Raw genomic sequence first — 13,852 nt, forward strand, 5'->3', positions numbered from 1 at the left:
GTCTTTGGCTGCTATTTCTAATTTTCGGTATGTGGTGAAGCCACTTTTTGTTTAACCATTATTATATATATATATATATGTGAAGTAAGAATTATACCTCGTTCAGAGATTTATTATTGATATATATATATAATATATAATATATATATATATATATTATTATATATGTATATAAAATAAAAGAAGGAAAATGCACAAAGTTTACGTAGTCTTAATATATTTTACAAGTGAAAGAGGTTTGTATCTGTCAATTTGTGTGACAAGGGACTACTTTTACGTGCCACAAGCCGAGTACCTAACAAATTACACCGTACTGTTTTCAAAAGGGAGGAATCAATACTCGATGGAGTGGCAAGGGCTAGAATAATTTCTCCATATACCAGGGGTCTGCTAATTCTAACAATAGCATCAATATAATATTATATATATATATATATATATATATATATATTTACATATATATATATATATATATTATATATATATATATATAATATATATATATATATATATATATATATATATATATATATTAATCAATTTAGGGTAGCAAAAAATTCAGTAAAAATTTATCGCTACCAGCGGCCTAGTGGAAAAGAGAAAATAGTCAAAGACTAAATATATATAAATATAACAATTTAGGAATGGCCTAAACAGGCCATTCGTCCACCAGAAAGAGCAGCCAGAACTCAAACCGCCAGTAGTGCAATTCGGAAATAAGGTGAAAATTTAAAAACGTTTACCCTAATTCATCTTTTATACGATGCATCGTTCGGTGTTTTTAATGATAGACCAGCTTAATTAAATTAATTAAGCTAGTCTACCATAGGTCACACTTCATCAGTAAAAGAAACCTGGGAGAGACGAATATACAACGAGGCGACTGTATCAATGCCTCGGGAATATCTGTCTTAAAATTTTCAAGCCAACGCATTCGCGCCAAACTTATCGGCAGCAAATATAAACTGCCGATTCAATCTCAGAATTAGTCAGAAAATTATCAATTAATCAATTTAGGTTAGCAAAAAATTCAGTAAAAATTTATCGCTACCAGCGGCCTAGTGGAAAAGAGAAAATAGTCAAAGACTAAATATATATAAATATAACATTTAGGAATGGCCTAACAGGCCATTCGTCCACCAAAAGAGCAGCCAGAACTCAAACCGCCAAGTAGTGCAATTCGGAAATAAGGTGAAAATTTAAAAACGTTTACCCTAATTCATCTTTTATACGATGCATCGTTTCGGTGTTTTTAATGATAGACCAGCTTAATTAAATTAAATTAAGCTAGTCTACCATAGGTCACACTTCATCAGTAAAAGAAACCTGGGAGAGACGAATATACACGAGGCGACTGTATCAATGCCTCGGGAATATCTGTCTTAAAATTTTCAAGACCAACGCATTCGCGCCAAACTTATCGGCAGCAAATATAACTGCCGATTCAATCTCAGAATTAGTCGGAAATTACAATTAATCAATTTAGGGTAGCAAAAAATTCAGTAAAAATTTTTTTGCTACCCTAAATTGATAATTGATAATTTTCCGACTAATTCTGAGATTGAATCGGCAGTTTATATTTGCTGCCGATAAGTTTGGCGCGAATGCGTTGGTCTTGAAAATTTTAAGACAGATATTCCCGAGGCATTGATACAGTCGCCTCGTGTATATTCGTCTCTCCCAGGTTTCTTTTACTGATGAAGTGTGACCTATGGTAGACTAGCTTAATTTAATTTAATTAAGCTGGTCTATCATTAAAACACCGAAACGATGCATCGTATAAAAGATGAATTAGGGTAAACGTTTTTAAATTTTCACCTTATTTCGAATTGCACTACTTGGCGGTTTGAGTTCTGGCTGCTCTTTCTGGTGGACGAATGGCCTGTTTAGGCCATTCCTAAATTGTTATATTTATATATATTAGTCTTTGACTATTTTCTCTTTTCCACTAGGCCGCTGGTAGCGATAAATTTTTACTGAATTTTTGCTACCCTAAATTGATTAATTGATAATTTTCTGACTAATTCTGAGATTGAATCGGCAGTTTATATTTGCTGCCGATAAGTTTGGCGCGAATGCGTTGGTCTTGAAAATTTTAAGACAGATATTCCCGAGGCATTGATACAGTCGCCTCGTGTATATTCGTCTCTCCCAGGTTTCTTTTCTATGAAGTGTGACCTATGGTAGACTAGCTTAATTTAATTTAATTAGCTGGTCTATCATTAAAAACCCGAACGATGCATCGTATAAAAGATGAATTAGGGTAAACGTTTTTAAATTTTCACCTTATTTCCGAATTGCACTACTTGGCGGTTTGAGTTCTGGCTGCTCTTTCTGGTGGACGAATGGCCTGTTTAGGCCATTCCTAAATTGTTATATTTATATATATTTAGTCTTTGACTATTTTCTCTTTTCCACTAGGCCGCTGGTAGCGATAAATTTTTACTGAATTTTTTGCTACCCTAAATTGATTAATTGATAATTTTCTGACTAATTCTGAGATTGAATCGGCAGTTTATATTTGCTGCCGATAAGTTTGGCGCGAATGCGTTGGTCTTGAAAATTTTAAGACAGATATCCCGAGGCATTGATACAGTCGCCTCGTGTATATTCGTCTCTCCCAGGTTTCTTTTACTGATGAAGTGTGACCTATGGTAGAATAGCTTAATTTAATTTAATTAAGCTGTCTATCATTAAAACACCGAAACGATGCATCGTATAAAAGATGAATTAGGGTAAACGTTTTTAAATTTTCACCTTATTTCCGAATTGCACTACTTGGCGGTTTGAGTTCTGCTGCTCTTTCTGGTGGACGAATGGCCTGTTTAGGCCATTCCTAAATTGTTATATATATATATATATATATATATTATATATATATTAGTCAATTTAGGGTAGCAAAAAAATTCAATAGAAATTTATCGCAACCATCGGCTGGTGGAAAAGAGATATCCCGTAGGCATCGATACAGACGCCTCGTGTATATTTGTCTCTCCCAGGTCTTTTACTGATGAGTGTAACCTATGGTAGATTGGCTTAATTTAATTTAATTAAGCTAATTTAATCATTAATGACACAGAAACGTGCAACGTCTAAAAGATGAATTAGTAAAATGTTTTTAAATTTTCACCTAATTTCTGAATTACTAACTTGGCGGTGTGAGTTATGGCTGCTCTTTCTGGTGGACGAGTGACCTGTTGGGGTCACTCCTAAATTGTTATATATATATATATATATATTCGATTTCCTGACCGGGCGTTGTTAGTGTTTATTGAGCGAAAACTCCTAAAACTCCACAAGGCTCCGGCAGGGGGTGGTGGCAATCCCTGCTGTACTCTTTCGCCACAACTTTCTCTCACTCTTTCTTCTGTTGGCCTGCTCGCTTAGCCAGCGGGGTGGCGTCATTTGAAGGCTAAAACAATGCGAAGCGCATTGTGACCAGCGATGTGTAGCAACATCTGATAGCCTGGTCGGTCACGGTGATCACGGTGATATATATATATATACAGATATAAACATATGTATATATTCATATATATATGCACATACATACAGGGAGAGAGTAGTGGAGAGAGAGAGTAGGGGAGAGAGAGAATCGATATATGAGCAAACATTTTATATTACATATATGTTTGCGTATGTATGTGAATCTTATTGGTGTATCTTGGGAGGGGCAGTCTTGCGAATAACAAACGCGCGCACTTGTTTAATTTCACTTGTTCTTTTATTATTATTCGTCGACTGGTTAATCAAATAACCAGTTAATAGAACACTTGATTAATTATTCAATTCATTCAGCCATTAGCTGGTTTGTCAGACTGCTTTCGTAATCATTCATCATTGCATCAGCAACATGCCCTCGTTACACTTGGTTTGTCTTGTTTAACTAATTGATTTAATATTGGTTTCAAAATTTGGCACAGAGCCAGCAATTTCGAGAAATGGAAAAGTCAGTTACAACAATCTCCAGTAATCAATTGGTATTTATTATATTATATCGACACCGAAATAATGAAAGGCAAAGTCATCCTCGGCGGAATTTGAACTCAAAACGTAAAGACAGAGGAAAATCTGCTGAGCATTTTGCCTGGCGTGATAACTATTCTGCCAAAACGCCGCTTTAACTAGTTGACTAATATTAATATAAAGAAGTGAAACTGAACCAGTGCGTGTGTTGATTATTGACAAAATGACCGTTCTGATACAATATCTCTTTCGACATAGTATATCACATCAAGAGTCTTACAAATCAGTTCCAAAAAATAAAAACGATGTAGTAAATGTATAATAATGTCACAAAATAAACGATATTTCATAATGCCTACATTTAGTGTTAACAGAAATAAAGGAGGTGATATAGAATGAGATTATCTACTTACGGTTTCTCTTTCTTTGAAGACCTCCTTTTAATAAAACAGGCAATTCCAATTATCAAAGCTATTAATACCACAGCACCCACAATAACGCCTATTATTAATGCCATCTGTGCTATAGCTTGTTCTCGATCTGCAAAATAGAACAGAAAATAATAAGTATTGGATTAGGTTCAATAAGAAATTATTTTATATTGTTATTTAAAATGTTTGGAAGAACTTACATATTGCCTTATTTTGTATTAAATACATTCTCTATTTTTATGAGTTTGGCAAATGGTGTGTTGCAATGCTCACTACACTTTTAATCATTGAAAAGTCATAGCAATAGGGGAATCAAGTCTGGTGAGATTATTTTAGCTAGAAATGTTTCAGATTATTTAGATAGAAATTACTTCCAAGGAAAATCCGAATTAGCAGTGTAGATAAAATATATGCTTCGGAGCATGTTGAAGAACACATAGAACACGAGGAAAGAACATAACGGTCAGTGAAGAAGGACATTAGTCACTATGTTATAGTTTGAACAACCCTAGATATGACAAACTTTGATTTCAAACAACGATAGTGTGCCTAGACTAACTTCTTGAGAGGACAGTATTTTCTTTGATGCGTGCAATAATATCCTGTGTTTATTTGTAGATGCAGTCTTATATACGTATCGTTATTCCTTTGAAAATATATTTATTTCCATTTTGTTGAAGGTTAACATATGTTCAGTATGAAGTATTTTCTAAACCAGATGAAGGAATCAGACATTTCAAGTAAATTGCTACTGTACGAATAAGGTTTGGTGATTATACCATAACGGTTTGATTAGTGAACTATACAGCTCAATGAACTAAGCCAGTAAAGATTCTAATTGGGTTATTTACCAATTTTTCTACCGGCTGCAGACTATTGATATTTGGTTAGATTGTTGGTTTCCACTACGTAGCGATTTCATTTTTCAACTTATTCCTTATGGTAAATTACAATAGGTTATAAATATTTCATTATAATTTTCAAAATATAATTAATCGCATTAACTCTGGTTATTTTCTAACTTTAGAAAATACTAGAAAATAGATTCAAGCAAAACAATATTAACTATCTATGTCCATATATAAGATTCTTTGTATCTCTGTCTGTCCCCAATGCATTCTCAAATGGCTCAACCAAATCAAATCAAATTTTACATGGCAATACTGCGAAACCCCGGGATGTAATTTTGGCACAAGTTTTGCAACATTGGCAAGGTTCCGTGTTACGTCTCAAAATTCGTAGACTAAAAGTGAAACCATCGACGGAGTATGTTATAAATAGTTTCAATTTTAATAGTTTCACCATGTATACATACATATATATGTATGTGTATTTATATATATACATACATATATATATATATACATATATATATATATATATATATATATAGCTTCAGGTTGACCAAAGCCTTGTGAGTGTATTTCGTACACGGAAACTGAAAGAAGATTATCGTATATATGTGTATATTTGTGTGTGTGCGAGTGGCTGTGTGTCTGTGTTTGTACTCCCACCATCGCTTGACAACCGATGTTGCTGTGTTTATGTCCCCGTAACTTAGCGATTCGGCAAATGACACCCATAGAATAAGTATTAGGCTTTAAAAAATTAATCCTGGGGGTGATCAGTTCGACCAAATGCGATGCTCCAGCATGGCCGCAGTCACATGACTGAAACAAGTAAAACAAAAAAAAAAATGTCATTTTTATCCCGAGCAACGCCGGGTATATCTGCTAGTGCTTAATAAAAACAAAAACTTTTTGCAGATATACACAAGCACGAAGGACGAAATATTTTTGATGAAGGGTTTCGTACTTGACTGTAGCAGTAATAAATTTCATTACATCTGTTTTGTCTCAAATTTATAGAAATTTATATTGTTGATTATAATATAGTAAATCTTTTAATTATGATTCCAATTTCGTTCCATAGTTAAAGTTATTAACGCGTGACACTCGAAGTTGTTTCATTAAGTTAAAAATTTCAATCACCTTTTCTTACTGTTGTGCTTGGTAAAATAATAATACTCGAACAGACATTCTGATAGACAGAAAATACCATATAAATCTTAGAAGGCGAGATGTTTTGAATCGATATATACTTTCACCAAATCTTCTGATAAATTTAATAAGATGTTTTCCGAGCGAATTATCAAATAATATACATCTAATAACAGAATTTAATAATATCTAAATGTAATAATTTATATCCGTGTGAAGTGAATGATGGTGTCACAAATTTCAATGTTAAATAATTCAATCTCGCGATCTAATCGATTCTGAATCAAATCGCACAAGAGAGAGGTGCACAAACTGCAAAGCTGCTTGGATTAATACAATTTCATAGAAAGGAAGCTTATGAATATTGAGATATAAATATGACGAATGGCACATTGTATTGTAGAATCAGCAAGATGACCCCTGACCTAATCACGCTAATATATTGTTTCTCCTTTCAAAAACTGTTGATATTCGCACGAATGCATTGTTTAAATATAAACATAATCAAATTATTGATTTCTGAGATTTAACATAGTTTAGAGTATTAAACTTAATATTGTATTATTTGCAGTTAACACTTCTGGAACCGATAATTATCTGTTTATTGTGGAGAAAAAAAAATTGATCGAAAACAGCAAACAGACAGAAATATGTGTGATTACTTGGTGTAAATTACAATAATTGTGTTTGCCAAACTGTCAAAAGATTGTTATATTCCACCATAAATGATGATGGAATATTAAATATTTAGAAATGTAGAATTACACTCTTTACACATTACATATAATATATCAACTAATCATTTTTTTCGTTATGTTGATTTTCAGCAATTTCATTTTTCCCTTGGGGATTATACATTTTAATGTAACGGTAAGCAAACTGTAAAAATAATTCCCCTATTATCTTTTAGTTAGTGATATACTACGCATTTGTGTAGATGCGTATACATACGTATACGTGCGTCAGCCTAAACTTCTTTATCTCTATTTTTGCAGAAGTAATAACGTTTTTATATGCGTAGGTAGATATTGAATATGTTGATGTGTAATGCATTTACATTTACTTTCTTCTTTATTTTCGCTTTGTGAACTTATAAACGATTATTTACGTTTCTTGCGTATATTGATATAGACGTACATACATACAAAAATATATATATATACATATATATATATATAATATATATATATATATATATATATATATATATATATATACATACATAGATACATATATATATATACATATATATATATATATATATATAATATATATATATATATAGATAGATAGATAGATAGATAGATAGATAGATACATACATACATACATACATACATACATATATATATATATGTATATATATACATACATACATATATATATATACACATATATACATACATATATATATACACATATATACATACATATATACATATATATATATACATAATATATATATATATATACATATATATATTATATATATATATATATATAATATATATATATATATATATATATATATATATATATATATATATATAAATCTTAGACAGATACATGCACACATGAAAATTATACTCGAATGACGATTATGATGATAATGGTGATTATACTCTTTCTTTAATCGATTTTGGCTTAGGTGTCAGTGACTGAGAAGCACGAACGCTGTGTGCATGGCTATAATATAATTTAGTAAAGCGAGAACTGCCGTTGGTGCAATAACCTTTCAGTATCGTTGCCATCATAGCGACATGTACATTAATAATAAGCCATCTCTGGACTTTCTTTTCAGAATGTTTCATTAATTGCATGCATGGATTGTTCACACTCGTGCTGAGGCATCTCCCAATGCTGTGATAATCCGCTTCCTATCAATATTTTGGGGCCTTTCTTCCTCAGACTTAGCAACCTGGTGAAACAGTTATCTCCATAAGTCACAGCTTAGTGAGAATAAGTCCCAAGAGTTATGTTTATACTCATAAACCTATATTATTTGAACGGATCAAAATCCTGCCCATCATTCGTCAGGGAATCTAATATTTCTTCATACAGGATTTGCCTGATATTTGGCATTTTTTCTTCCGTAATACGTAATCGATTTATTTTATTTGTGTTCTGAAAAGAAGGGTTTTTTCGATATTATTAAGTTTACACTGCACGAAGAAGGTTATTCATAACATTCATACATGAGCAAAGTTCACGAAGCAAATCATATACACAAATTATACACACAAATCAAAGATAAAATTTACTAAGATCTGTATATGTCTCGTTTGGAGTTTAAGTATCTGCTCAATACTGTTAAAGTGAAAGTGAAAGTAAAATTGCTCTGTAGACATAAAACTTTATGTGACGGTGATAGTAAACGCAGACATTGACCGTACACAACACAATACAGCTGTGCCATACATGGTATAGGTGCTTCCCTGTTGACTTTACAGTCGGCATCTAAATCTCACAATTATCATTTTCTATATATCCTACAAACTCATCTGGAAGAGTGGCATGGGAATAACTCGCATGGGAATAGTGAGATGCGAAGGCGAACACTAGTATTAGTTTCTCGCATTTATATGTAACTGTGTTAACATTTCTGTGAGCTTTGCGGTGTAATTTTGACTGTGGAGACGACGGGATTAATGATTTACTAAGCAATTGCTAATGTGTGCGCTACAAATGTACTTTCATTGAAAAGCAATAAATAACTCATTAACCATCGCTCTAATGTTTATTCAGGATGCTCCTACAGTTCTACCGTGGATTTCAGCTTTCCTGCAATGTAACTGTAAATCGTGTTTCCAGAACTGTTACGACTAACTGCATATCGTTCGCGTGATAATAAATTTATTTAATTCAGTCGCCAGCAGAGAACAATTCGGACAAGAAAAACCCTAAATTAGGTGCCATAATATGTGCCGGCATCGTTTCGTTTCCTAAATATAAGCAAAGTGGATAATTGTTATAATCATGTCAGGTGAATCTAAGTCTTTTATCTGGTCCCTCTGGAAAAAGCCAAAATTGGTTCCTAGTAGGAGAATCAAAGATTACGTCAGATCAAACATCACTCATAGGATTTTCTTGTTTCTCTCTTTTTCAAAGAACCACCATAGAAAGTGAATCATATCCACATTGTCACATCCTCACCTAAAAATCGCTTCCGTTAGTACTGTTTTCGTTAAGTCATAATTTGGTCAAGGATAATGCTGGCTAGAATTGTAGTTATCGCCCTTGATCTCCTGTAGGTCGCAATGAGATCACTAAACAACCAAGTGACCAAATAAATGAGGTCTTTAAACTGCCGAGAGACGATATCAATCTAATAATTCTGTGACTCAGCTAGTCAAATAGTCAGCTTTATATCTGTAGCCTTCAATCCAACGATGTACTAATGCCTTGACATTAGAGAGCTAGCTGCTTTTACTCCTGAACTCAATTATAACTGGTTGCCAACTCTGGTTTAACTACATCATCATAAAAATATTTAGAACATAATTTCAAAAGATGTTTTTCTATGATCTCGAAGAAGCCGGCTGTTAAAACTAGAATGATGCTTTTAGATTTTTCCTGCAATAGAGTCTTCTGCTGCCATGAGTATTAGCAGCTTTCTGAAACATCTCTCGCTATTCGTACTTCATTCTAGAAGCATATTTGTCGGATCTTTTCGGTTTGAACGGCCGTTCTTAAAAATAATTTCCTCGTAACTAAACACTTTTAAACTTCGTATACTGGTAGAATGTGTTTATAAAACATCTTTTTCTCTTGGCTTAATTGAGAAAATTCTATAGTTTGTAAGATATTTGTTGTTTTTTATCTTCAATTTCTGCAATTTCAACCAATCAATGGACGTCTATTGAGGTAAAAAAAACATTTTGTGCCGTATGAATATGTCCCTCGTTTAAGAAACCGATTGGGTTTATTTACATTTCTGAAGAAAAAAAGATACCCTTCCCCTACCCCTAACCCTAACCCTAAAACAGATTGAAATGCAATAGATCGATACTAGGGTCATAAGTATGGGTGACAATTTCATATGACACCGCTAGAAAAAACTGCCGTTCAAACCGAAAAGATCATATTTGTCTGCTACTTTCAATCGATACATTTTCTCAGGAGAATCCCATTTTCGACCATATCACTGTGAGTGTAATTCACTTCCATAGATAAATCTCCTGTAGACAAGACATTTTCATCAAAAAATTCCTATTGATTTCAGGGAAATTCGTTACCATGACAACCATGCAAACACCTCACATGTGGTACATTTCGTTGTCTTCATCAACTCTGGAGCAATTGATTCTGTAATGATATTACTTGACAAACGTGGGTCAATAATCAGGAATCTTACAAAATACGGATGTCCGATTCCAAGAAATGTAAATAGCTGGCAAATTTCAGTTTGGAATAAATTCATAGCCAATGATATCAACATGTAACGGCTTTTCTAAGTGAAATAAGATGTTAACAAAGATCGTATTTTGGAAGTGCCTGCTGTGACACTTTTTTCCAGCGGCAACTTGATGTGTTCAGCTACCGGCCCAGGCTTTACAGCTAGTAAGGATAAGAAAAGAAGGCAAACTGCCAAAATATGGTCGCTCTCTGACAGGTTTATGGTCGAGCTTGTAGCAGTAGAAACCTCCGGCGTTCTCGACCCCAAATCCATGTCCCTGCTCACCATTACTGGGGCGGAGATGACGCTGTCCGTAAGTGCGAGCTCCTTGAGTCAGAGTGGTTCTTCCAGCATATCTCTCTCACAATCCTCCAGTGTTACGCCTCCCCCATTTATTCTGCTGAGACCATGAGACGGGCTGAATTACATGAAATCGATAGAATATTAGAATTCCGTTGCTTACTTTTCTATTTTTCGTTTTCTTCTTTCTTTTCCGTTTTCGTTTCGTTTAATTATAATTATTTTATTTTATTTGTAAATATTACTGGAGGCGCGTGCCTTAGTAATTAGGGTGTCAACATCGTGATCGTAAAATTGTGGTTTCGATTCCTGGACCGGGCGACGCGTTGTCTTCTTGAGCAAAACACTTCATTTCACGTTGCTCCAGTCCACTCAGCTGACAAAATTGAGTAACGCTGCGATGGACTGGCGTCCCGTCCAGTTGGGGAACACATATACCATAGAAACCGGCAAACCGGGCCCATGAGCCTGGCTAGGCTTTAAAAGGGCGCATTTATTTTTTATTATTTATAAATATTACTGTGTTTCTCACTGGCTAATTATCACGGACACTCGCCCTTTTTTTTTTTTACTTCCTCGCCGAAAGAAAAAGAAAACTAAAGATAACTGAGTAAATAATTAAATAAAATAATTAATTGATAAAGTAAGAGGTCGAGTGAAAACAGCGAATGTACTTACGAAGACATTTAGCGTCAACTTCTGGATTCCATTCCGGAAGGGAATTTTCAGATTTTATTTCACATTTATACGTGTCATGACCTTTCAAGAAATACGACTTCTTGCATCCTGTTATCTTCACCTTACTTCCTACAGTGTAGTTGAAATTGTCGATAACGGCATTGTCTACATCAAGATGGCCACATGAATTTCCTGTGAGTTATAAATAATAATAATCAAAATTAAAACAGTGATTTAAAAAACACCCATCAACAATATACTGCGAAGTAACAAACGCAATAGCAAAAGCCATTTGTTTATTGCACCTTGATTAACTAGGTTTTCTTTGGTTTAATCAGGGTAGCATCTATGACATCAGGCTCTCAGAGACTGGCATGAAGACATATTTTGTGAGACGCTTCTTATTTTGAACTTGACAAAGACAGACGTACGGTTTAAATATCGTTCAACTAATAAAATATCTTACAATCGAATCTTGACTGTTTACCTTTGTGAAGAGTTACGTCAATCCTTTTTAAAATATAGTAATAATAATAATAATAATAATAATAATAATAATAATAATAATAATAATCCTTGTTCACTTCGTAAACGAGCTGAAATTTTGGAAGGGATGGGTTTAGTCGATTACACCGATCCCGTTATTTACGTTATCGACCCAGGTTTGACCAAAATATTTCCAACAGTGAGAGTCCGCTAAAAACACTTTAGGGCTATCTGGTGTTAAACCAGATGATGGATTAAATCTACCAACGAATATGAATGACATGGAATAAGGTGGCAAGCTGGCAGAATCGAGTAAAATACTTAACGAAATGTCATCCATCTTTACATCCTCAATTCAAATTCAGCCGGGGGTTGCCTTTGCCTTTCGTCTTTTCGATAAAATAAGTAGCAGTTGAGTACTAGGAATCGATGTAATTAACTTTTCCCTTCTATCGAAATCGCTGGCCTTGAGCCAAAATTTGAAACCAGCATGAATGTCATAATTTTTTTCCTTTCTTTCTTCCTAACTCCAGACCAAAGACAGCCTATACAGTGTCCTAGTTTCGATAGCTCTATATAACTTGCTGACATCTCTCAGAATAGAATACTATTCATGTGAAACAGTCGACGCTCAGCTGTAGAAGCTGACAATACAAGTGCCACTCCTAGTTACGCCAGAAAATGATTGAGTGGTTAACTTTCTTTTTCATTATAATTAATTTGTTTAAGGATCAATGTTATTGTCAGGATCATTGTGGTGATAAGGTCGGCAATGCTCAGACATTAGAGTAGTACACAAATGGCTCGAGCACTTGTGCTGAGCATATCATTCCTTAACACGATTTTGAAAAGAGCAGCTCAGGATATCAAAATGCAATAAATTTTCTCAAAGGAATAAAAGTAAAGTTGACTTCAGGGGTATTTGAACTCAGAACGTAAAGAAGCGGCGTGCTAACGATTCTGCTAGCTAGCAACCTAAATACTACTACTACTACTACTACTACTACTACTACTAATAATAATAATAATAATAATATAATAATAATAATAATAATAATAATGATGATGATGATGATGATGATGATGATGATGATGATAATAATAGTCAAGGCGAAGAGCGCGATTTGATTGTAAGATATATTATTAGATGTTTTTTTCTGTCTTTTTTCTGTCTTTTTCTTTTCGCCTGTTATAAAATTGTAACTTAAAAACTGATGATGTCATTCCATCAACGTGTGGACGCTGGTTGCTCTCGTTCATACTTTACATTTAAATTTCTGTAATTTTGAATTCTTATCACTTCTTATTTTGAACTTGACAAAGACAGACTTACTGTTGAAATATCGTTCAACTAATAAAATATCTTACAATCGAATAACACTTGTGGCGTGGAGAGGGGAGGCCGGTATGCATTGGCGACTGCTGATCTTCCATAAACAACCTTGCTCCGACTTGTGCCTGGGAGGGCAACTTTCTAGGTGCAATCCCACGGTCAGTCATGACCGAAGGAGGTCTCAGCAGCAGCAGTGATGATGATGATTTCAAATTTTGGCACAAGGCCAGCAATTTCGGAGTAGGGGTTGATTATATCGGCCC

At 33.9% G+C, this 13,852-nt stretch overlaps 1 protein-coding gene across 1 annotated transcript in view; it reads right to left on the reverse strand.

The window, feature by feature from the left end:
- The window catches only part of LOC115218422 (protein mesh), a 93,648-nt gene that overhangs the window by 625 nt on the left and 79,171 nt on the right, over nucleotides 1-13,852 (reverse strand). The window contains exons 16-17 of the mRNA XM_029788227.2: nucleotides 11,771-11,962; nucleotides 4,380-4,506 (exon numbers count right to left, since the gene is read on the reverse strand). Coding sequence (XP_029644087.1) covers nucleotides 4,380-4,506; nucleotides 11,771-11,962 — 319 coding nt within the window. The remainder of the gene's footprint in view (nucleotides 1-4,379; nucleotides 4,507-11,770; nucleotides 11,963-13,852) is intronic.

Source organism: Octopus sinensis, linkage group LG13, assembly GCF_006345805.1.
Source record: "Octopus sinensis linkage group LG13, ASM634580v1, whole genome shotgun sequence".
Taxonomy (NCBI): Eukaryota; Metazoa; Mollusca; class Cephalopoda; order Octopoda; family Octopodidae; genus Octopus; species Octopus sinensis.